General features: G+C 43.9%; 3 protein-coding genes across 12 annotated transcripts in view; 1 reads left to right on the plus strand and 2 right to left on the minus strand.

The window, feature by feature from the left end:
* Positions 1-6,397, minus strand: part of RNF216 (ring finger protein 216) — a 155,004-nt gene extending 148,607 nt beyond the window's left edge. The window contains exons 1-3 of one of the 7 annotated variants that reach the window (XM_056503423.1): positions 6,230-6,397; positions 5,480-5,591; positions 4,042-4,137 (exon numbers count right to left, since the gene is read on the minus strand). The gene's annotated coding sequence lies outside the window, so the exon portion shown is untranslated. Of the gene's footprint in view, positions 1-4,041; positions 4,138-5,479; positions 5,592-5,978 lie in introns of all 7 variants that reach the window. The other 6 variants (XM_056503418.1, XM_056503419.1, XM_056503416.1 and 3 more) reach the window with 6 other exon arrangements.
* Positions 6,398-7,485: 1,088 nt separating this feature from the next.
* On the plus strand, positions 7,486-12,939 carry LOC130259162 (zinc finger matrin-type protein 2-like). Its single transcript, XM_056503176.1, has one exon. It carries the CDS (start codon positions 10,431-10,433, stop codon positions 11,028-11,030), a length of 600 nt encoding a protein of 199 aa, XP_056359151.1. The 5' UTR covers positions 7,486-10,430; the 3' UTR covers positions 11,031-12,939.
* Positions 12,940-14,216: 1,277 nt separating this feature from the next.
* Positions 14,217-25,671, minus strand: part of SMURF1 (SMAD specific E3 ubiquitin protein ligase 1) — a 41,057-nt gene continuing 29,602 nt past the window's right edge. For 2 of the 4 annotated variants that reach the window (XM_056503174.1, XM_056503172.1), the window contains exons 8-18: positions 25,335-25,419; positions 23,342-23,488; positions 22,058-22,262; positions 21,681-21,784; positions 20,112-20,226; positions 19,002-19,180; positions 18,064-18,201; positions 17,594-17,714; positions 15,894-16,095; positions 14,994-15,069; positions 14,217-14,327 (exon numbers count right to left, since the gene is read on the minus strand). In XM_056503174.1, coding sequence (XP_056359149.1) covers positions 14,228-14,327; positions 14,994-15,069; positions 15,894-16,095; positions 17,594-17,714; positions 18,064-18,201; positions 19,002-19,180; positions 20,112-20,226; positions 21,681-21,784; positions 22,058-22,262; positions 23,342-23,488; positions 25,335-25,419 — 1,472 coding nt within the window. In that variant the 3' untranslated portion in view covers positions 14,217-14,227. Of the gene's footprint in view, positions 14,328-14,993; positions 15,079-15,893; positions 16,096-17,593; positions 17,715-18,063; positions 18,202-19,001; positions 19,181-20,111; positions 20,227-21,680; positions 21,785-22,057; positions 22,263-23,341; positions 23,489-25,334; positions 25,420-25,671 lie in introns of all 4 variants that reach the window. The other 2 variants (XM_056503173.1, XM_056503171.1) reach the window with 1 other exon arrangement.

Raw genomic sequence — 25,671 nt, forward strand, 5'->3', positions numbered from 1 at the left:
CCTGGAAAATGTTTTTGTAGAATTCAGATCAGATACCATCCACATATCCAGCATGGTGGAACTGGGAGAACAGAATTAAGGTGGTAAAATGAACTTCAAGAAGGGGGAAGATCTTAAACTGCAGCTTAAGCTGATACAGCCACAGCCTATCCCTACACTCAAACTACACGTGCTCCTACTGCAAGGTCAGGCACTTTGAAAGATGCTTTTACACAATCAATTAAGGGTTTAAATATATACAAAAGCCAGTTTAGAGCCAGATTGGGCCAACAGGCCAAGCTCACAGCGATTAGTCTTAAATGGTTTTACCTACTGAGAGTAAAATAACGACAGAAACCTTGTAAGACAGGTGCCAACACCTGACCAACAAATCTGTGCTCTGCACAAATTTCTGCTAGAAAGAATAAAAAATAGACTGCCTCTTGCACCCAAGAACTGCTGCAGGAGAAGCATGGCCATCGAAGAACAGCAACCACCTCCTTACTGCTCCAGCGCCAAGGATGACCGCTGGTTAAAAGATTTTCCAGCCAGCATCAGTCTTAGGAAAACTGAGTTGAGTTTTGTTTACAGCCACGTGTAGCCTTGTGGCCAATTCCAGCCCAGCAAACTCTCAGCAGTGAAAACCCAGGGCAGCCTTCCAGGCTCATGACAGTTGTCCAGCCTGACTTCATCCATGTCACGTGGCAGTGGCCACTGTGGAGTTTGAGTGTGTTAAAATAGCAGAAAAGCAAAGAGGCTGCATTTGAGGAAGTACCACAATATATGAACACAAAACAATGAAATTAGATGGTGACTGGATTTAGAGATGCTCCACATCCAGCATGAATCCCTTCTGAGACTACTAAAGCTCACAAATGAATGAATTATGAGCTAAAAAGCGAGGAAAGAAGAGCTGCACATTAATCCTCCACATCCATAGTCCTGCATATTAACAAAACTGTACAGTACCCACTAATCCCAAGGAAAAACAAACATTTCACAGACAGAGGAATACAAAAACCACCACAGGCCACAGCCAGGAGGTTACACAGGCTGCACTCGATGCAGTTGCTAAGGACAGACAGTGAATCCTGTGCCCACCCTTGGTCAACACACTCGTGTCCAACACCGGGTGACTCCTCACAGCAGAACAGAAATTCTCTTCCTGGGTGTTGCAATATCAGACAAATTATTTAACCACCAGGGCTGGAGAGTCAGTAAAACCAGCCACAAGCTGCTATATAAACACAAACACACCAAGCTGAGGAGCACTATCCAGATACTGTGTCCAAGGCAGAGGTGTGTTCCAGCCATTGGGAGCTGGTATGTGCTAGTCCTGGCAGATCCAAGGGCACCTCCCAGTTGATACACAATGAAGCCTGCTCCACTACAAAAGGATTCTGCTTTAACAATCTACAGAGAACTATTTACATTAGCCAAGCTACTGCTCCCAGGTCTTGCTCATCCATAGCTGGAAATCCCAGCAGCATGGGAGGCATTAAACACCCTACACTGCTGGTTTCCTGAAAGAAAAAAAGAGCTGCTTTTCCTGCCTCCCCATTATGCTGCTGCTGTCATCTCCCTCAAATTGCATTTCAGCACATGACAGCAGAGCAGGGAGAGGAGGAAAGTCCTCAGCAGCATCGTGGCTGTGCTGCAGGGAGCTGTCAGCACTGCTATCCCTTTTCTCTGCAAACCCCCTGAAATGTGTTTGCCCAACAGAGCTTGTACTTGCCAGGGATACATGGGCTAGTGCTCCTTCCAAGCCTGGCCTTCAAGCAAAAATGATCTACAAGAAGCATCAGGGAGAGGTTTTCCTTCCCCCTTCATCACACAGAAATGCATTCTGTCTTTGGGATGGGATTTGGAAAAGTGTGAATCTGTTCCCCACTCTGGTTTTGCAAGGGCTGCAAGAAGCCAACCCCTGCCTGCTTTCCTGCAAGGAATAACAGGAGCAGTGCCCACAGCTCGGTAAGAGCACTATGGATAAAACAGTACAGGAGCCTTATGCAAGGAATGCTTTGGACAAAATGTATTACTTGAGGCCATTTTTCATTCTTATATTCACCCAAAAAGGGATTCCAGCTAGCACAGACCTCAGCCACCTTGTACTGCAGAGCAGCATCACGTGATCTACAGATCCCATCCAAATGTTTCTCTGAATAATGCAAACAGTAGCTTGGCCTCCCTGCAGGGGAGAGCAGGCTGAGGGTGAGCAATGCCACACTCGGCCTTCGAGGACTGAAAACATATCAGGTCACCCTGACACCCACACATACTCCCAGTTTTATTTCAGCTCATCAACTTTGCTTCTCTTTACATGGGGCAACCACAGCCTCCAAAACTCACCCTGGGAGCAGCTGGGCACCACCAGCATCAGCACAGGAGGGGGGCTCCCTAAAGCCAGAGAGAAAAGCACACATTTAATTTAAATTCCCGCTGACCTGGTCAGGAACAGTGCGAGGTGACATCATGGTTCGGGGTAGCAGCTGCCCCACAGTGAAATCTCTCCCTAAAGCCCAATGCTTTTTCCACTTAATCAGGCACTGACAGTTCCTCTCATGAATGCAGGGAGGGAACCACAGCAGGGTTGGTAATTAGGAGAGAGGTGTCATTCAGAAATATCATTTCCCATCCTCAGGAATTAAGCTTTCTCAAGGATCGTTACGAATTTAAAACCGCTGCAAGCCTTTAAGCACCGACCCAGAGGAAAAACATCACTCCTGAGATAGTCCAAAATAAACCTGAAATTCTATAAAAGTGACATGAAGGCTGCTGAGAATGAGATTATCCCAGCTCAATGAGACACTCCTTATTATCTCTCATCTTAGTGCTTTGGCAAGGATAACTTATTCGAGCCACCAGGACACTGCTAAGTGGCTTTTTTCCCCCCTCTTTTTCCTGTTTTCTCTGCCTACCCCTCCCTGATTTCCCAGATTTCCCACTTCCAGTAACTGCTTAAAAACAAAACTATTCCAGAGTATTGTTGAGCAGCCCATTACCCAGCTCCATTTCAAACACAGGAACTCTCAGCCTGCACACAAATGACCTTTTCTCCTGGGCTGCTCCTGGGAGACAGCTGCTGTCCCCAGGCAGCTGTGTGCTTCACACCTTCCGCTGTATTTAAAAAGGCACCTATTCCACTGGGATAGATTCTACTGAGACTAATCCCAGTTACACGAAGCAGCTTGAAACCCCACCATCACTTCAGTGCACACACAGGCTTTGAAGACTATTAATGCCTCATCTTTAAGCAGCTAAAATGATGTCCAAATTCAATACTTTAAAGGGAGTCTTAAAATATCTCCAGATCAAATCCATCTGCAAAAAAACCAAAGAGAAAAAAAAAGAAAAAAAACAAAAACAAAACAAAACAAAAAAACCCACCAAAATAAAAACCCCAACTTCCAATGAGAGGAATTAGTGGTGCAGTTCTGACTGTCCCAGAAAAAATGCAGCCAGTGGCAAGCCCCAACACCCAGCACCACCGGCACTCAGACACAGTAAACCACTCACAATGGCTTTAGAAAGATATAAATAAAAATAAGACACCCATTCCAAATTAATGAATGGGAGCTTCTTCCAGCAGGCACTAAACAACACCCGAAGGGCTCCACATCTCTTGCACTTGGGTTTGTGCTACTCCAGGTTGCTAATCAGCTCCTGGCCCCTGGGATATGCTTCCTGTCTCTCTCCAGCTGTGCCGGAGCAGCCGGAATTGTGTGTTTGCCCCACCTATTCTTGCCACAGGACTTTTCAGTGATTTGTGTCCAATTTCAAAGCACAAGTCTCGCCAGAGGCAGGAACGCCCACTGCATTCTCAGGCAGACAAAGCACTGGTCTACCCCGGAATTTGAACTTCCGAGGCAGCTCCTGAAACCCCAGCCCAGGAACAGCCTGCCAGCACCCTGCTGGAATCCAGACTACATCTTATCACCAGTAACACCTGTCCCAAGTGTTCTTCTAGGAACTGCTGCTCATGCCCTGACTGCCTGCAGCCAGGCCAACCAGAAGTAAAACATCCTAGGAAGCAAGAAAAAGAGATGGAAGAAAGCCTGTTACCACAATGCAGCACCTCCAAGCAGGCTGAATGTCTACACATCTTCAGGAAATCTGTCTGAGTCCCTTCCCAAGTCTTGGTGTTCCAGGCACAAACTCCTGTCAAGATGATTGTTTATTAACATCCAGTCACACCACAAAGACACCCAGCACATGAAATCTATTAACGTGTTTACAATTGCAGAAGGCCTGATGTAAGGCAGTGGAATTTTTGCACAGCATTCATCCTAGAAATTAAAAGCACATATAAAAGCTGTAAATCCCACAGTTTTGGAATTAAAAGCTGTCCCTGGAATCCTACTAGTCCTAAATTAAAATGGTTCTATCATATGGTTTGAGCTGCACATTCCTATAGTCCTGTACCTGTTCAGAGATGTACCAGAACCTGCTCAAGTTTTGGGTGTGCAGAATGATTGGTCTCAGATTTCCTGCCTCACCTTCCAAACAGGTTGATGGAGGAAAAACCATCATGCCATCCTCTCTGAAAGCAGGAGAAGCCACCTTAGCTGAGCATGAAAAGGCCAGTCTAAATGCCTGATGGGGGACACCTGCCTTTCCCTCCACTGGAAACCTGCAACAGCTGCAAAGTGCATCAGGTAGGAGAGCAGAGATTGTTAAGAGGAATCAACCTCCACAGAGACAGAGTAAAGAAACAGAGATCTGCCCATAGGTCTTAGGACCAGGACTGGCTGCGCCTCTCAGCAACCAAGGCACTGAGAGATTCCCTCTAGAACTGCTTCCTGAAGCAAAGCAAGAGCCTGCTGTTCCATGCGGCAAGAAACACAAGAGGGAATGCTCTGAAAAGCACATGGACATCAAGTTTTAGTCCCTCAGCAACATGCCTGGATTATGGAAATAAAAGTGCACAGCAGCAACATCAGCTTTTCTCTTTCAAAGCATCAGAGGTCTCAGGACAGTGATGAAACCATAAGAATCTGAACAGAAACATCAACGACTAAACTTATTTGTATGAAAACTATTCTAAGCATCTGTCAGTAAGATTCTAAAGTAAGGTATTGGAGGACACTCAAAGACATCACTCCAGGGGATAAAGCACAGGTGAGATGAAAGGAAAAACCTCCTGGGCTGGGCTCACAGGTGCAAGCAGCCGTTATCCACCCAGGGCTCCAGCCAGCACAGCTGCCAAGCCGGGGATCCATGGGATGGCTCTTTAAGCCAATCTACATTTTGCTCACCCCAAAGCACTGCCCTGACGAGCTCACACTCCCCTCTTCACACACACGCTGGAGCTCTTCAGCCTCAGAAGACTTCGATGGGATCCCCACCTGCCTTCAGCCATCAGGGGAAGGTCAGCTCCAGGGGCAGAAACACTCATTACATAAACGCAGTGTACATTAACACTTCCAGGCTGTGCTCTGTCTACCATGCCAGGCCGGCACTTGGATCAATAGAGAAGGGAAAGAAGAGGAGTATCTCTTACACTGATCCCTCAGCTCCGAGGACAGCTGTGTTTGGGGTTTCCTTCCTGCAGCGGCTCCCACAGCAGATGCCTGAAATGTCGAGATGTCCCAATGGCACCGAGTGCTCCCACACTGAGCAGGGGTCAGAAGAGAATAATCTTTCACCCTCCTCTCCCCACGAGCTCCGGCGCCGGGTTATCCCCGACCACAAACACCGGGCCCGGGGTACCCGGGACAGCCGTGGGGAGCCCCGCAGAGCGGCGCCTGCCCCCGGGTGTCCCTGGGGCCTGCGGGGGACACAGGGCTGGGGCACGGAGGTGAAGGGACGCCCCGGGAACGGGGAGAAGGGACCAGCCCTGAGGGGATGGAGGGCGGAGGGAAAGGACCCAGTCCTGAGGGGAGCTAGAGGGGGAGGGGGTGTCCCCGACCCTGAGGGAGAGCCAGGAGGAAGGACTCGGCCCTAAAAGAAAGCGAAGCGGTACGGGCGGACACGGGGACGACGACGCGGGGGACCCGTACCTGAAGGGAAGCGCTGGGGGGAACGATCCGTTTCTGACGGGAAGAGAGGGGAAAGACCGGCCCTGAAGGGACGCGGGGGATGAGGGACGGACACCGAGCCCTGAGGGGACGCGGGGAGAGGAGGGGAGAACGATCCGTCCCTGAGGACGGGCCCCAGCCGGGAGCAGCGCCCGACTCCGCAGCGAGGGGTCCGGCGAGGCCCAGGGACGGCCCTTCCGTCCGTGGGGCGGCAGGTCTGTCCCGGCACTCACCAGCTCCGCAGGACGGAGGGGTCACCCCGGCACTCACCGGCCCCGCCGCCCCTCCGGCCCCGCTTCATTTAACCGCCGCTCCCGCCGCTTCCGCCCGGCCCGCGCCACGTGACCGCGCCGCCCCGCACCATAGAGACACAGCGAGGGAGAGACAGAGCGGCGCGGGGGGACGGGCGGCGCGGGAGGGCCCGGCCCGGCGAACCTACCATAGAGACAGGGGGCGGCCCGCCAGCGCCGCGCCACGCCCCCTGCCGGGCGGGCGGTGTTCCCCGGGGAGGGGGCGTGGCCGGGGCTGCACGTGTGTGCGGGGCGGGGCCCGGGGGCACGGAGCTTTTTGGGGGGCTCAGTAATGGGGGGCCCGGGACCCCTGCAGGGACCCCTCCCTGTCACCCGCAGCCCGGGGTGCTCGGGGGGTCAATCCCCGTTTGCAGCGGGGGATGTCCTGCAGGAAGAGTGGAAAATTGAACTTGAGGGATTTAAGTGACTGGCCAAGCTACCAGATTAATTGAGCTCCGCAAGATTTCCTAAGAGAAATGGGGAAATTTTAATTGCCTCTTCAAGAGGTTCACGTGGTAGAAAAGTCCTGGAGCAGCCCCACTACAGCACAGCCCACCCACTGAAGCAGGCTACAGGGATCCTCCTCTCTCTTAGCACCAAAAGGAAAGCAGAAATCAGGAAAACTTCACAAAAAGTAGTTATGAAGGGAAACAACAGTGCCAGTGTTTGACAGAGCACTGAAGGACTGGTACGAATTCCTGCTCCAGGTTATAAAATTGTTCAGTCCCTGCAGCTGGCTGACACGAGGAGTGGGCAACAGCAGCTCCCCGGTCATTTGTTCATATTGTGAAATTATTCAAATAATAAAAAGCATTTTATTTGTGCTCCCTCCTTATTTATTTATTAAACCAAATTATGGCCAGAAGAAACCCCAGTTTTCAGCATCAGGGAGGGAAAGCACTGCTACAGCACACACCAACACTGAGCACCATCCTCCTCCACTTGCAAAGCAGCAGTAATTAGGAAAAAACAAACAAACAAGAAAGCAAGGGTTTATCAACATTAGTGAATCTTTCTCCAGCTTTCATTAAGAGGGAGATTTCTTTCTGCAAACTGAGGTTTTGGAAAAATATCAGGACAAATAATGAGGTAAGGGAAAAAAATTAAGATGAATTAATGAAACAAAGTGTTCTCCCTGCAGAGGAGGACTTTCATCTAGATCTGTTAAATCACTTGCATTTCAATACTTTTTCCACTCTTCTCTGATTCTCATAAATATTGTAACAAACAAAACAGTGGCTACCAAGAGTTTAAAGTTGTGAGTTTATTGCATATGTAACAAAAATGAACATGACCTCCTGGGTCCAGCCTACTATACAATCACTGTTTATTCCAGCTGGTTCCATAACCACATTAAATAGAACTAGTATTTCTTTAAATACTTTGATTTAGACATAAAATGAAACATTAGTGTACAACTTCCACAAAATAAATCTGCAATAAAAACAGTGGGAAGAATAACAAGGATAGCAGCAATACTTAAACATGACATTACAAAATAATAAATTAAAAAAATACATTATAAAGTGGTTGAGGAACAACAACAACAACAAAAAAAAATTAACAGATTAAAACCAGATCCATACTGTGTTTCTGGGAATTTGCTGTGCCACACGGCCCCGAACTTGGGCACTGGCTCCAGAGGGCCCAGTGGCTGGATCAGTAATTTACAAAATCTGTTGGATTTTACAACCACCTCGACTTGAACTGAGGACAAACTGCTGAGCGAGCGCCGATGGCACCGTCTGGAGCTTCCAGCAGCCTTTTAGAGCAGGGTCTTGTCTAACATAATGCCCAAGTGAACTCTCACACCCATCCTACAGTCTCGCTTCTTCCCGGCGGAACACACGAGCAGAGTGGTGGTTTCCTACATCCCTGAGCGTAGAGTAGAGGCAGAGGAGCAGTGTCAGGGCACTGCTGACGGGGTTTGCCGTGGGACAGGAACGACAGACACGCTGTACCTTGTATTTCCTTCGGGTCAGATCCAAGAGTATCCGCGCACACGGTGGAACGTGGAATGACAAAATGGACACGGGACTCCATGGTATTCTTTGGGCAAGTTTGAGAAGTAACAACCAAGTTCAAGTGCTGGCAGACCGAGTGGGAATGGACGCACAAATTCAGACAGCTGAGGTTATCCCAGACCTCTGAGAGCCACTGGCTCAAGTCATGCTAACTCCTGTTGGCATTTTGTCCTTCCCTGGCCTTGGAACTGGGCTCAGGAAGAACAGGCCATGGCTCCAAAGCCATTCTGCCTGCTTCTTGCTGTTCCTCCATCCACCCAACCAGCTTTAAGGCCTGCCTCAAATGCGCGTACAGAACAAGACAAAAAATGTCTCTGTCATCACTGAAGTGGCACAAAATTGCAAAGACAATACGATGGGAGAGGTGGTGAAGCTGTTGAAAAGAGAACTGAAATAATTTAAAAGACAGTGCCCTATTCTCATTACTGTCAGCACGGAGGAGGTACCTTGACAAGGGCTTTTAAATACAGCAAAAAACAGACGGACTTTTCAAACAACAATCCTTGCCTATTCTTATTTTGTGCATTCAATAAAACACTGACCTAGCAAAGACATTAGGAACTATCTTATGTCAACTGAGTCGTTGACATAAAGCTACTTGACTTATAGATCTCCAAATCAGGGGCCTTTCCCTTCACCTCGCTTGGTTTGTACTGAGCCAGTTGTGCTGCAGGTGTGACAGGATTTTTATTAGGGGTGGGCTTTAGTATCTAGGTTTGGGTTTTATTTTTAACACTTTTTTAGGGAAAAATCCACATGAGACTGCATGCAAAGCTTTTGGGCAATAATCCATTTTGCATTTTTCCTATCTGACTGGTTTATTGCACATTCAAACGTTCTGAAAGGATTAAATACACTCTATGAACAGCTTTGACTTCAAAGCAATTTGGAAAATCCAGGGTTGTGGGGACTCTGCTACTCAGCCCAGGACTGTAGAGATGCTGTCTGCCAACTGTGGCACATCCCAACAACCAGAACAGCAGAAACTGGTCTCCAAGTGCCAAAAGAAGCCTACAGAACATGGGGCTGAACATGCCTGTCCTGTACAGTCCTGCAGGATGAGCATCTTTAGCCACCCTGTGCAAATCTCACAATATGGAACAATTTTACACCTCAATGAGACTCCTGACAACAAATCACAAGAATTGTGGTCAATTGTAAAAAGAAAACCACAAATAAAACAAAACAAAACAAAAAAAAACCCAAAAAACCAAAAACCAAACCAAACCAAAAAAAAAAAAAAAAACCCAAACAAAAACCCAGAGAAAGATGCCAGGGTTTTGACAAGTGTCTACTTTCTGTCCTATCACAGTTTAAAGCTATTACCAAATTCAATTAAGAAAAAAAAACCAAACAAAATAGAAGTATTCTTGTAGACTTCTCCTAAGGACAGTCTCTTACCCACAGCTGAATTTCAATGCATTATTCCATAAACTTAACATCTGTTAAGTGTTTCAGCCATGAATCTCTCTAAAAATCAAGCTTGCCAGAGAAAAAAACATCCTATGCAAGCAAGTCTGCTTAAGTTTAGACATATTTGATAGATAACTGGGTCTCTCAGAAGCCATGTTATTTGTTAAAATACTGCCTCATCTTGGTATGCAAATGGAAAAAGTGTTAGTGATTCAGTGTTAGGTTACAATGTACGATGTAACCAAAAGTACTTATTCTATCACCATCTGTTAAAACCAAGTGGGACAGTGTTCTTACCTCTTCCCTTGTCTTGCTCTTATCTCTTCTCCTTGTCTTTGTGATACACCCCTGATAACTCCCTCCACGAAGATAATCTTCTGTTAATGGGCCATCAAGCCTCACTGCATGACTCATAAAATTCCATCATCCCATTGTGAGATGCTCTGCCCAGCAGGAGGAGCCAAGCATTTCCTACCTGGATATAATTTGAGTCCTGGACCACCACAGTAGCCCTTACCTACTGCATTCCCAGAGGACAAGAGGTACAGAACCACCGCTGGACCTTCAGAGGAAGACCAGACAGGATCACTGCTTCAAGAGAACCACATCTATCACTCCAGGACTGCAGTCCCCACTCACTCGGGCTGCCACCCTCCCCCTGACCAACAGGGTGTCAGCTCCTATCCTGACTCTGCCCTCAGCTCGCCATGGCTTCAGGCAGTGGGACCAAGAACCTGGACTTCCGCCAGAAATGGGACAAGGACGAATACGAGAAACTCGCAGAGAAGCGGCTCGCAGAGGAGAGAGAAAAGAAACGTGGCAAACCAGCTCAGCCTGTCCAAAGGGAACTTCTGCAGCACCGAGGTTACAAAGTGGACCTGGAATCCAAGCTGGGCAGAACCATTTTCACCACCAAAACTACCCCTCAGTCAGAGATGGGAGGGTATTACTGTAACATATGTGACTGTGTGGTGAAAGATTCCATTAACTTCTTGGATCACATCAATGGCAAAAAACACCAGAGGAATCTGGGCATGTCCATGCGGGTGGAGCACTCCACACTGGAGCAGGTGAAGAAACGCTTTGAGGTGAATAAGAAGAAGATGCAGGAGAAGAAGAAGGAGTATGACTTTGAGGAGAGGATGAAGGAACTTCATGAGGAGGAGGAAAAGGTCAGAGCCTACAAGAAGAAGATGCAGAGAGAGAAGAAGAGGCGGGTGGAGGAAGACTTGACCTTTGAAGAAAATCATGAAATGGCAGCTGTGATGTGTTTCTCTCGTTTCAGCTCAACCAAAAAGAATCACTGAGCACTTCCAGACTCTCTTTCTCTACACAGAACCCTGGATAACTATTCAAAGACTTGATTGAGGACTTCCCAGTAGAAGTTGGCCTGGAAGAGCTGAGAAGCTATTCTATGCTCTATCTGTGCTGCAGATCAAGCTCTGCTCCTCATTAGTTTCCCTTCTCCTTCTGTGTACTGGATCTGGCTGCTCAGCCGCTCTGTGGCTGTGTGTGTGTAGGAAAGTGCTCTGTTTGGTATATTTTCTTTTGTCAAAGTACAGTCATTCTGCACAGGTGGCCTGGTTCTTTTTCTTTGTGTTTTATGCCATAATTTCAGTACCTTTAGGGTAGGAGAGAAATTTTTCCCTATGACTGGTCTACGATAGAGCCAATGAAAAAAAGGTGTGTACATAAATAAACAGAATGTTTTATTTGGCCCATGATGCCTCTGATCATCAGGGACAAGATGCAATGTACCAATGGGCTCGTGACTGAGGGGTGGACTTGACCATAGGCAGTATCCCATGGGTCAACCACAGCTGTGAGACCTGCACTGCAATCAGACAGGCCAAGTGGGTGCAGCCTCTGTGGTATGGTGTATGATGGTCCAAGTACAGGTATGGGAAAACCTGGCAAACTGACTACATTACCCTTCCCCAAACCCACCAAGGCAAGCACTATGTGCTGACCATGATGGAAGCCACCACTGGATGGTTGAAGACCTACCCTGTGCCTCATGCTACTGCCCACAACACCATCTTGGGCTGGAAAAGCAAGTCCTATGGAGACATGGCACCCTGAGAGAATCAAGTCGGACAACAGGACCCATTTCAAGAATAACCTTACTAACACCTGGGCCAGAGAACATGTCATTGAATGGATATATCATATCCTTTATCATGCACCAGCTGCTGGCAAAGTTGAACAGTGCAACAGGCAACTCAAATTCACCCTGAAGGCACTTGGCAGGGGGACCTTCAAAAATTGGGAAGTGAATTTAGCAAAGGTTACCTGGATGGTCCATCCAGGGTCCATTAATCGAGATAGTCCTGCCCAGTCCAAACCCTTGCACATAGTGGATGGAGATAAAGTCCCTGTGGTACACATGAAAGCTTATTTTAGGAAAGATTGTTTGGATTAGTCCCACCTCAGGCAAAAGCAAACCCATCTGTGGGACTGTTTTTGCTCAAGGACCTGGTTGCACTTGGTGGGTAATACAGAAAGATGGGAAACCCGTTATGCACCACAAGGAGACCTAATCTTAAGTGAGAACTGTGTGTAAGGTTTCACTGTGAATATATATATAATCCAAGTTTAAAGAGAATATGGATTTCGGTATGGTGCAGATGGTTACAGAATAATGGGTAGATAATGTCTTAGATTACAATGTAAAATGTAACCAAAAGTATGTATTCTCTCACCATCTGTTAAAACCAAGTGGGACAGTGTTCTTACCTCTTCCCTTGTCTTGATCTTATCTCTTCTCCTTGTCTTTGTGATACACCCCTGATAACTCCCTCCAAGAAGATAATCTTCTGTTAATGGGCCATCAAGCCTCACTGCATGACTCATAAAATTCCATCATCCCATTGTGAGATGCTCTGCCCAGCAGGAGCCAAGCATTTCCTACCTGGATATAATTTGAGTTTTGGAACACCACAGTAGCCCTTACCTACTGCATTCCCAGAGGACAAGAGCTACACAACCACGTTCAGAAGAAGACCAGACCCTTCTACAGGATCACTGCTTTAAGAGAAGCACATCTATCACTCCAGACTGCAGCCCCCACTCACTCGGACTGCCAACACCCCCTGACCAACAGGGTGTCAGTTCCTATCCTGATTCTGTCAGTTTAAGCCAGTGTTTCTGCATTATTGCCTTGTTATATATACTAGTAAAGAACTGTTATTCCTATTTTTCCTATTTTTGCCCGAAAGCCCCTTAATTTCAAAATTATAGTAATTTGGAGGGAAGGGGATTACATTTTCCTTTACAAGAGAGGCTCCTTCCTCAGCAGACACCTGTGTTTCAAACCAAGACATTCAGGTATTGGATTTGCTTTTGTTTCCCCTGTGTTAGAGAATAAACCTTTTAATATTAGTTTCAGATATTGGAAAAAATAGTCTTATATGGCTCTCTGGAGAAATTTTCATCCCTACAGAACTGAAGTCATAAATTCTTCCAATAGCTTTCTGTAACATCTAGAATGTATTCACTATATAGTTCCCTTTTACCTCAATCTCCAAATAAACCTTTCCCATGGCCAAAAGATTTGAAGCAAGAGTTTGCACTGTTGACTTTTAGTGACTTCCATGTGAGTTTTAGAGTTTAAAGTCACATGAGCACACCTTGGGTAGAACAGTGGCACAGAAATCACAGCTTTGGGATTGAATGGACTTTTATCCTCTGTCTCCTCCTTACAAGGCTTCTCTGGGAAGTACTTACATCTGAACAAACTATGGAAAGTAATTCTGCAGGAGGAAAGAATTGTTTTCACATGCAAAACAATTAGATTTCAGCCAGGACAACCAAAAAGAAATCATACAATACCGTTCAGGCTGTCCCAGATTCCTTCACTTTTCTCAAGGTGAGGCACAGCTTCCACTGGGAGCTTCCTGCTAAGGCAGAACTTGGATTTCTTTACCTTTCAGTTAAGTGTTCATATGGAGGTATTTTTCTGCTAGTTTACTTTTTAAACAGATGTTTAAAATGTGCAATGCAAATTCTGGTGCCAGTCAGACTCTCTGCACCTGCTGGACCCTACAAAGGCTCAAGCTTGATTTAAGACAGACTAACCAGGTGCATCTACTAGTTTCAAGTCCTCAGCAAATTAAGCTCATTCTCAAATACACTTTGATTCTCCTATTAAAAAAGCCCCACAGGTCGCTGACCCTATCACAATATGTGTTACAAATCTAGCAGAATATCCTGTGTAACCAAAGCCAAATGCTGAACTTGGCTGCATTTCATGTCAGGGGGGATGGAAACAGAGGGAAGGGGTTATTGTAACAAAGAGGAGAAAATAGAGTTGGGAACCACCAAGAAAAGCCCCGACCCCGACCCTCCCCCCCTAATCCACCAGCATCGGAAGGGAAACAGCCCCATCTCTAAGTTGTCAGAGTTCAGATGTTTCAGACAGCTTAGCAGGAAGTTCACAGCAAGCTTCTTCTAGCTTTTGATTTGGTGGTCCATGAGCTAGCATCTGTTTCCTTTGGTTGCTTTTTCATTCCACAGCAAACCCACACGTCTCTTCCACAGCTGTCAACAGCTTCTCATAAAGCTTCTCGTATGACTCATAAGGCGGAATGTCGATCCGGTTAAAGCTGCAGGGAAAGGAACAAAACACTGATGGATCTCAAGTGCTTATTGGGGAGAAAAATGTAAAGCAGCTACATATAGATAGAAATTGTAAAACCTCTCAGCTGCCTCAGTGGCCAAAGGACATGAGCTGAAAAACAACTATTTCTACAGCAGGAATGCATAGCTTAATAGGTCAGTGCTTTGGATGAGGAGGAGGAAGAGGCAGATGCAGGAGACTTTCAAAGAAAAAGCAACACATCAGGCAGGCTCACTCCCTGCCCTGCCTGCAGACAGTCTGCTGCTGCTTCTGACACCATTTCCTGCCTCTGATGGAGTGAGATTTCCGTGCAAGGGCTCAGGCTGTGTCTATACTGCACCAACAGCACGAGCTTCCAACATTTGACATCTGACAATGCTTCTTTGTAATAAAAAAATAAAGAAATAAACTTACAAACGTCTCACTACCCAGAATAATCACCTCTGGAATAAAAGAAAACCACAGACAGTATAGAAGACAAATCAAGCTTTAGGAAAAGGAAATTATTTTGCTGGTTGCAGAGTACAGATATATCCAAGCACACTTAAGAGTCATCCATGTGTATCACATGCCTAACCCCTGCCCAGGACAAACAGAGATGACTCCTTTAAACCAAGAAAAAGGGAGAGGAAACAGAGTGTTTCCATCTTACCAAGTGTGGGCTTTTGGAAGGTTGTCTGTGTTTGCATCTATTAAATGAATGGTAAACAGTCTGGGTCCTGCAGCGCCTGTAGAACCTTAGACAGACATTCTAGTTAATGCACTTCAACAAAGCATCATTCACACACACGCATTTTGCTGTGTATAAAAAGGCAAGAGAGGAAATTACAGTTCCAGCTGCAAGCCTAAGTATGTCCTAGGCTAAATCTGTCGAGATATTTGCAGCTGATGAAGGGATGGCAGAAGAGATAAGGCTGTTTGTGACAATCATTTTATGGACTGGTATTTTGGAAAGCTGCTAAATTTGATATTAATGAAGCTGCACCATCAAAAATGAAAATATGCAAGTGCATTAAGGTTTTCCTTGTAAAACAGAACCAGTATTTTAATTTTGAACATCAATTTACTGTCAGCCAACAAATGGAATGTGATCAGGAGATCACAACAGCCAAGGACACTGACACATTTTTGATAAAAACCTACAATTTTCAGAAATTTGCTTTAAAGCCTAGTGGTTTGTTGCCAAACACTGAGGAGAATACAATTCTCACATGAAAAAGTTCTTTAGTCAGCCATATATCCCTGTGCATATTTGCATGGAATGATTTGAACCTCAGAGCACAGAGCTGTAGGAGACTGACAAGCCAAAATTGACAGCAGTCAAAGCACTGCACAGTAACAGATTTACCAGCTTCCATCACTATCAGCAACAGCCAAAGTGTTCAGCAGCAGCTGAGCTGCTGACAAATGTAAATCTGCTCTCAGGCTCTTAAGTTTGCAAGTGCTTGACTTATCCAGTAATATGCTGATATTTTACAAGGGGCCTGTAAATGCCACACCACTTTTATCTCTTTCTCCAACCACAGATTAACTCAGCCTCCACATCAGTCACCTTGTAAAGCCTTGAAACCTTGAAGTGGGACACGCGTCGAGCCCGTCACGAACTGCAGCAGCCTTGCCCTCCTCTCTTCATCAAACGTTTCCACTGCTTGCCAGAACCACTTGACAATGTTGCTGTCAGCCATGCAGTGCTTTAGGCGGGTGTTGGATTTCCAGTCATTCAGGTCTATCTTATCCAGGCCTCCTATGATCAGCTGTTAAAAGATTAGGAAGAGCTTTAAAGTCCAGAGTAATTTCAGGTTTGCAGTTATGAACACACATCCAACCACGTCATGAAGCCTGGCACTATTTAGTTGCTTCACCCACCTTTTTGGTGCAAGGGAACATTCCAAACCAGTACAGAACTGGCAGTAAATCTCTCCAGATTGGTTGCAGTAAAACTGACTCCAAGCAGTGCTTTACCAGCATTAGAACTTTCACAAGTAACTAAGAGTCAGAAGCCCATGCAAGACTGGCTTTACGAAATCTGTGCTCCCTAGAAGGTACAGCCTGTCTTTGGGAGGGCACAGCACTGATTTGGAATGAGGCTGTGGCACGGCATCATTGTCCTGCTGCAGGATTGTCCTAGAGATGCCAATACCAGTGACAATGGAATCCTGCTCAGTTTATGGGAACATCTGAGTTGCTTTCTTGTTCCACAACAAACTACAGGAAGTTTTCAGCTGTTTTTTGACCCCATTTGTGAGAATCTCTGACACAGACCAGATATATCACTTCAATCTCCTTTCCAGATGACACCAAGTTGCAAAATACTGTAAAAGGAAGTTGCTGCTAGCCATGCATTTAACCACCTCCTCTGGTAACAACAAATAAATGGCACAGAGGAAACTTCACCTCTCAAAACAAAACATGTATCGTATTTTAAATTTCCCATAATATTCCACAGTGAGAATCCAGTAGCTGACAGCTGCCCTTTAGCAGCTGCCTTGCTGTGCCAGCAAGAAGACAGCACCCACTTACACCTGCTCATATCATTAGGGGAGTTGTGACTGTTCTGACATGGAAAGTATTGAAATATTTAATGGATTTTTAATCTACCTTTTTAAGCAAATGGAATGCAAGAACTTTGTGGGATTAACCAAAATGCATGACTGACTAACACAAAGCTAGTGCTTTCTATACCACGAATGATGAATATTCCACAGGTTGTCTTATTTTTTCTAAGAAGCAAAACCAGAAGAAATAGTGCTGTAACAGCAATTTACTTTAAAGTATTTTAAAAGTAGCTTCCTGCACCTCAGGATTTGCTAAGAAGACAAATTAATTTCTTCTCTATATACTCAACTCTTCTACTTCTGTAAAGCAATTCCTGTGTGCAAACAGAAACAACCATGCATGAAAAGTTACTGGATGAAACAGTTTCTAGGATAAATAACATGTCTGGTCTTGCCAACAATTTTTCAAACTTGCAGTGTTTCCTCCTTCTCAGACCACCTGCCTTGAGCATTAGATAGACACCATGGTGTATTTGTCTTTCCCGTTTAAGTAGCTCTCTCAATAATATCATCCCAAAGAATGTCTAGAATAAACCTAAAAGGGTTTGGTTAAACAAATACTCAGCTCTCTGGTACATAACATTGAGTAAGTTTTGTGTTTTGTTTGTTTTGCTTGTTTTTTGTTTGTTTTTAAAATCAGTGCTTGACTGTGGATGAAACAAATTGCAGAACAAGAATCCATGTGGGTAAAACATACCTCAAGTTCCTTCTGGTCAAAAGGCTTAAGAAGATGTTGAGGAATAAGTTCATTAAAACCTTTTTGCAGAGCCAGGAACTGTGCCTCTATTCCTCTCATGAACCGCCAGTTCACATACAACCTGTAGAGGAGAAGGAAAAAGTCAGGGGTGATGAACTGGACAGCACTGGGATTTTTACAGCAGACTTGGAAAATGCTCATTTTACAGAAGACCTTGTTTTTAATACACACATTTTGTATTATGCAAGAAGTGCTTATCCATTCCTTTTTCCATCCACAATTAATTATTGCACCATCAACGGAAAAACCAAAGTGCCATTCAGAACTTCATCTTCCCAGTGAAAACATTCATGTCATTTATGAGTCAGGAATTCCCATCCAAAATACTTCCTTAGTTTCACTATACACAAAAATTCTGTTTACTACCCTCTTCCCACTACATTTGTAGGACATATTTCTGTTTGCAATACCTGACATATTCCTTCTTGTTCTCTTCTGTCACTGGAATATTCCTGCCATTTGGTTTGAGTTCATGCTGTAAAATCCTCCCGAAGGCATTGTGCTCCACACAGAATGTATGGTCCAGGACTGGTGTGATATCATTCTCTCTGCCAAAGGACAGAGGTTAAACTCAGTATTTTTGGCATTTTGGTAACTCTCAGTGGTGATGCTGACAGTTATTTGGACACTTGGGTATTCTTCAGGCTAAACCTTAGTTACCACCTCTACTGTTACCACAATCACCACTGGTTTGGTGCATGTTGAAGAGCCTGATCAGATATGGGATATTCATCTACTTCTAAGAGAACTCAGGATACTGGATTAAACCCTATATACAGAAATACACGCACGTATTTATTTTTATACACCCAGTAAGAATCTGATCTGCTGTCATGTATCTGTGACACAGAGAAGAGATCATATGTAGCAAACTTCATCATCAGTAACTTCTTTAAATACAAAATTTAAACAGCATTTAGGAAAAGAAACTGGGATAATGCAAAGCAATTCTGAAGAATCCCAAAGCTGCACTGAATGCTGTATCTTATTCTGTAAGCGTAAAGAAGCCCAAATATTATTTATTTTCATTTTAATCAGAGCTGGCTTTCTTTTGTAGAAGGATGTACTTCCCCTCAGTCCTGAGTTTGGATTTTGTTACTGTGATATTCTACCATAACCACTGCAACCTTTAATGATTTAGTATCTACTTTACTGCAAGGAGAGCAGAGCTTGCAATGAGAACTTTTCCTCAAGTACCTTTGATATATTAAGAACAGTTTAATAACTTTGTACAGGCTGCCACCACAAAAAGATTTTTGTGAACTCTTTGTCTAAAGCATCTCTCTATTGCCAATAAACTCTACCCTATTTCCTCTACAGTGAGACGATTGCTAAATTCAGTACTTACAAGATCCAGACTAAACTTTTGTGTAATTCTGGGTCAACAGATTCCAGATCAGAGAGCTGGATGGGCTTCCCCAGCAGCTGCTTGTAAAAGGGAACTGTGAACCCCCCGTTGATATAGTGTCCATGGAACACAGCCAAACCCATGATCCGACCAACAAAATGGAAATAAGACAAATGGTCCTGCAGGGAGAGAGGAGAATCAGCCTTGGGAAGACACTGACATCTTGTGGCACCCTCGGTGGTTCGTTCATTCCTGCAGCTCTCTGGGCAAGAACAGCCACCACTTTTCCTCACAACATAACCAAAACCAAAGCATTTAATGATTAAAAACTTTGAACAAGTCTCTGGCATTAGCTGATTAATAAATTGGATTTGAGTCTGTAGACCTCTCAAAGGGAAAAACTTGGTAAAAGAAAATCCCTGTGAAGCTGCTAGAATCCAAGAAGATGAGGATTCCAAACAAATTAGTTTATTCTTTGTTTAACCATCTAAACGTGTCTACTTTTGAGGAAGCAGTGTGCTTGTTTCCTTCATTTCTTTCATGTTCCTTTTAAACGAACTTTTGAAAGCTGAGGTGTAAGTCCTGTGGTTGACATTCTTCCAATCCACCTTCCTCATCTTCCAGTGCAAATGTCAGGAAATGTCATGCCAGGAAGAATTCCCTCTACTAATACAAAACTGCAGCTCCTTTCAGGGTCTGCATCAATACAAATCCTCCAGTAAGAGAAAAAGCAAGCACAGGAGCATAGTGAGAAAGGGCAAGCCAGGGATCCATCCCTAAAAGTCATGGGGTGGCACTGCTGGAAATGTAATGCTGTGTGCACAACCCCCCCTGCTCAGTGAAGATGAATTTCATTTGTCTTGTCTTCTCAGAATCACCGTGCAAAACCAATCAGAACTGAGGAGTCTCAAAGAAATCAGATATTTATCAAAGGCTATAATGTTTTTAATTTCTGAACAAAACCCCTCTGCTTCTTATAAATTTAAGACTTTAACACTTTTTTATTCCAATTTATCCTGCAGTTTAGACTCTTCTTGTAGAAGAACAGCTGTAAGAAACTGCAGAGGACATCTCTTAAAGTAGGAATATTGCTGAGAAATTAGTACTTACAGGATTGATAGAAGAGTCTGGATTGATTTGCAGCATGTAAATATTATCTGTGGAGTACTGGAAGAGTCCATAGTAGGGATTCAACATTTCATGGCACAGTAAATATAACCACTCCCTGCCAAAAAACCCGAAAAAAAATTAGAAGAGTGCAACTTGCACTTAAGTTTTAGACAACACAATTACTGTGATTGATCAGTTATGGAATGTTCATTTCAAAATCAGATCCTCTTGTGCTGCCCTCCATTTGTAGACCAAAAGGGTGTGATTAAAAGCCCACAATGTCCTACCCTACTCAGGGCAGACTTGGTTTAGTTTAGAAGCACTGAAGGGATTAACATTAATCAGAGAAGCTACAGCAAGCTGTTAGACAATGCCATCAACTAATTGAGTCTGAACAAGCCACACTTCCAAAAAAATCCTGCCTTTGTACAGAGTTCAGCTATTTGGAGGCTATGAGATCTGCTTCTCAGCAACCTGTACAGTATAAGGAAATATTAAACAAAAATCTGTTGGTTAGAATCAACTCAATCAGTGGGGAATCTGCAGAAAAACTTTTTCTGCCAGCTTGGTGACTGCTTTCAGCAGAGGCCAGAAGGGACAGAGACCAAGTGCATTAAAAGGAGGGGTTGGGTAAATTCTCTCACCTTGTGTAGCACACAAGGACAGGAGCAGAACTAAAGCTATTCCTAACCTCCCAAGTCACCATGACAAATACCCTTTTGTTGTTGAATTTGGACACCCTTCCCAAGTCCAAAATATTCAGAGAGAACTATCAATTGTAATGCTGAGAAGTGGAGCTGTACTGATCTGGAAGAGTCAGTTGCAACTAATGGGCAGTTATGAAAGACATCAGGCCAACAGGATGTGACAGTGGAGACACCCAAGGTTGCCTTGGGTAAGGCAGCTCAGAATGTTTCAGGTTCTTTCCTTTGTCCAGGGATTGATCACTGAAAGACACCTAATCAGGCTTTTGTGGGTTTGAGAAATTTCTCCCTGAATTTACACAACACTGAGCAACCACAAAGGTAAGCGTTTTTGCAGTGATGCTACAATCAGCTCCTGAATTTCAGATCTGATACCACCCACAGGGAATTATTGTCATTTTTAAGAGGGAGGCAAGTCCTTGCTAAAATTTTAGCTCTTATTTAGGATTAGTTCATCTCCACTCCTGCTCCAACAGATCAGAGAACTCTCCTGAATGCAGCTGAGACTTAACAAAAAGGAACCCCTACCCTCCTGTAATCCATTTGTGGGAAATCAGAGAGGTGTGTTCAACAAAACCATTCCTGTGATCTGGATCTGACTTCAGGGTCTATACACTCCCTGAGAGACCTCACAATTTGAGCTGATCACACTTTCATAACTTGCTAAAGTTATTGTTAAATCACAAGCTTCCACATTCTAACCTACCGTATAAAGAGTGAAGCTACAGCTACTGTCCATAAACTAGACCAGAAAAAATTAACATATACCACTAACAGGTAACTTGAAAGGGGATGGTACCAACCATGGGGCACTTAAAGGGCAACTTTACAGTTAAGAGGTGTCAGAAAACCCCCAAAATCTCACCTTGCTACTCCTCCATAATCCAGGCCTTCCTCTCCTCGGAATTTCACCATAAGCCTCTTTTTCAAGTCCTTTGGCCTCATCTTCATTATCTGACGATAGGATTCCTGTATGTGCATTTGTACAATTAGCTATTTTATTTCTTTCCTATAATTAAGTTTATTAAGATTTCTCTAATACAGTAATTAAGATTACTGCATTTCTGTAATACATAGATTGTTACTGAACTACAGAAAACATGACTTTGATCAAGAGCTAATCTGAAGCAAACTGCAATGACAACTCTGTAATGTGGTGGGTGCTTGAAGTTGTTACCATCACTGATCAGTTTTACTTAACTCTTCAGGGACAAAAGGTGCAAAAAAGTATCAATCAAATACCTCAAATATTTCCTCTCTGGATACTTCAATGCGACAGTGACCAGCCTGAGGTTGCTGAAGAGAGAGCTCATGTCTAAGAACTTTCAACTTTTGTACCAAGTCTCGTTCATATCTCTGTGCAGGCAACTCCTCACCCTCTTCCAATGATCCCTCATTTGGAGCTGGTAGAGGCTGCTGGCTGGGCTCTTTTAGTTGGCATTGATGGCTTGAAGAAAAAAAGGACAATATTTATTCTGGACACATAACAATAAGGAATATGTAAAACAATGATGGAAGAAATTAGTAAGCTTCTCTAAGAGGAACATGGAGTGAAATGTGTATTCAGCTGGATATTTCTGTACCATCATTACACTAAATTCAGGAATGTAAGGAACACTTAAAGAGTTTCAGCATTTTGGACCCGTTTTTATATGTGGAAGGCTCTGGAGCATGATCACTGATTGCTGACTGAGCAGTAATTAAAGCTCGTGTGGTATTGTCCTGCATAGAGAGAACTTTCAAGAGTGCAACACGGAAAGAGATCTCTAATGGAACAAAAAAGCTTTATAAAGGAAACTGTCAAACACCTGCAACTGATTTTATTCCAGCTTCATGCAAAATGAGGCTGTGGATTTCTGACACAGTAAAAATATCACATCTACAGTTGTTAAGAGAAAAAGATACACTTGTCCCAAATAGTTGCAGCTTCATATACTCAACTATCCTTATCCATCAGCGCTTTATTTGGGTTGTAGAGCAATTATTTTTTAGATACAGAGATATCCTGGTTGGCTTCAAGCACAGGAAAAAGTCTGTACTTGGGCACAAGCAGCACTGCCAGGCTGCTTCCAGGGGCAGCTCCACAACAGTTCAGCTGCCTTTCCATGATGCAGAGCTTGAGCTCACCAAATCCTGCTAAACCCAAATTGGCTGCGCACAGCATCCACTGACCAGACTCCAGCTGGCTTCCCATTGTCTGGAGCTCAAGGCAGCATGAAGTTAGTCCAGATCCAGAACAGCCAGCACACAGCTAGAACTGCTCATCCAGACAGACATAAGCTGCCTGCTGGGGAACCCCTGGCAGACTTTCTACCCCACACCCCAGGATTTCCACAACTGTGAAGAGCAGAGTAAAAACCCTTCTGAAGAGTCTCAGCAAAAAATTTAGATAAAACCAGAACTGAGAACCAATGCTTGGACCCTGACTACAGCACTGGCTGCATCTGTCCCCAATTATTATCCAGGGTTTCAGCCCCTCATGACTCCTGGACCTGACAGGAATCATTTATCAGGTAAAGCTCTTACTTCATGATGTGATGTAGTCGTGGATCTGTGAATTGTGTGGTTCTGTTGTTATGATCTACAAAATATATTCTTCCTGAAACTGTACTTCTGACTTCCCAACCTGGAGGCAAAGGTCCCAGTTCATCACAATTCACACTGTTAAGGTCTCTAAAGTGAAAAACAAACAAGATGTTAATGCACAGCTGAGGTTAAGCAACCAAATAGTGAGATAACTTAAAAAAAATAAAATCACCTCTTTAATTAGGTTAAGGTTAGAATCCTGACTATTTGACTGAAAAACCACTGAGAGTAAGGCTTTAGCAACACATTCACTCACTCCTTTCATCCTGGATACAATTCAGGTATTACTCTAAGTGCTGCTAAAGGCAGTCACTCACTTCCAGGCAGTGTCTGAATTCAATACATAGAATGTATTTACACCTAAAAAACTTGAAAATACCTAAAGCTCCAGCCACCTAACTGAGGAAAACACCAAGAGTGGCAAGAAAAGGAAGGAAGGAAGGAAACCTAAAGATTATTTTTAGGCAGAAAACTTGTTGTTAAATCAAGTGTTCTTTAGACAGCTGGCATGGATTCAGGGTTGAAGACACCACTCTATGCAATTCCTCAACTAAATCAATGCAAACTAGCCATGCAATATTTGTATAAATGAGTTAATTGAGAGGCTTTAGAAAGATGGAAATGCTTTGTACACTGAAGGTGCCTTAGTGTCACAGTGAGTATAAACCAAAGGGACACACAGGCAGACAGACAAGCCCTTGTTAGGCTCCTTAAAGCAGATTATGGTTGGGATCATTTGCTGGGATCAGCTGTGCATCTGAAAGTCCTGCAGAGATTTGATTACAGCAAGTTTTAACCTACATCTCTGCCTCATGCCAAGGTTAGCTTTTTGCACCACAAGCTGGTAGTACAAAAGGCACCTATAACTAAAATAGATGTGACTCACAAGACACTGCTGTGTCCACTTCCACTGCTGTTCCTGAAACCCTGGCTCAAGGATTTGGGGAGAGGAGCAATAGCACCTTTCATTAGGGTGACCATCACTTGAAGAAGACACGAGACTTTGGGCACACAAGCCCATGACTGACACAAATGAACAACCACTGTCATTTCTTATTCCAACAATACCAGCTAATCTAAAATCAGCTATTTTCTCTCTCTCTCAGCTTTATTTTTCATTTCCTTCCATACACTGAGCTTTTATCACCACTTTTGCCTGCACTACTTTATATCATTTTTCTAATATCCTGCAGCACATTCCTCTATTATCCAGGCAGTGCAGCAGCTGAGAGTTACAAACTTCACTCTTGAATCTGGTGTGCAGGTGGCCCATGAAACAGCCCAGATTCAGAGCTACTCAGGAAGAGCCCCAGACCTTACTCACAAAGACCTGGATTAACTGCGGGTTAAGGTTTAAAGAGGCTTTACTAAATTAATCATGTGAAGGATTCAAATTTTCTAGCTGGAAATCACTGGCCTAAAGCATAAAAAAAGTAAAATAATTTCCAGGTTAAAGACAACAAGCAATGTCTCCTTCAGATATACACAACTGAGCACTAATAAAACTAAACTTACAAGTAGAATACTCAAGAAACAATTATTTTAAGAAAAAAGTCCATTTTTCCTTCAATTTGCAGTCTGAACTCTTTTCATTAAAAAAAAAAATAGGTAAGATTCAGAAATTTGCAGCTTCACCAAAAACAACCACATCAACATTTTAGAAGAATTTGTCAAACAGGAATTCCCGAAGGACTAAATATTTCTTTGCTTTTTGTTTCACATGATTCACAACTAAATAATTTTTTCTTTCAAAAAGAGTAATCCTTAATGTTTGATGAAAAGGTAACTAGAAATATCCCAAACTATTCCTCTGCTGGGAGCTCTCCCTTTAAATTCAGACAGGCCATTTCATAAATTTTTGCTCCTATAAATCCAGCATCCTGCCACACAAATACACACCAAACCCACCTGACTTTAAATTATAAATACATACCTTGGTATCCTTGGGTCATGCCACGTGCTCACTCCAGTCTGTGTGTGCAAAAAATAAACCTGTCCCTGTACCGTTGTTCTTTGCTCTATAAAAAAGGAAGAAGGATTATTCTAAATTACAAATCTTAAAAAAAACCCAACAAATAAACAGTTTAAAGACATTAGAATATTTTCCTCCTAGGAGAAAGTACTGGAGTCATCACATTGATCTCTTGCAACATGGACTGTTTTGTCCTTGACAAATTTACTCTGACTACACATTTCAACATTCTTTGGGAACTCACAGATCCATGCATCAGCACGCTTTAGTTTGTATTTTTGTTGTTAGATTTTGAGAC

Source organism: Oenanthe melanoleuca, chromosome 14 (assembly GCF_029582105.1).
Source record: "Oenanthe melanoleuca isolate GR-GAL-2019-014 chromosome 14, OMel1.0, whole genome shotgun sequence".
Classification (NCBI taxonomy): domain Eukaryota; kingdom Metazoa; phylum Chordata; class Aves; order Passeriformes; family Muscicapidae; genus Oenanthe; species Oenanthe melanoleuca.

What these genes read in the sequence shown, in the direction of transcription:
- LOC130259162 (XM_056503176.1), top strand. Translation starts at nt 10,431, where the DNA reads ATGGCTTCAGGCAGTGGGACCAAGAACCTGGACTTCCGCCAGAAATGG.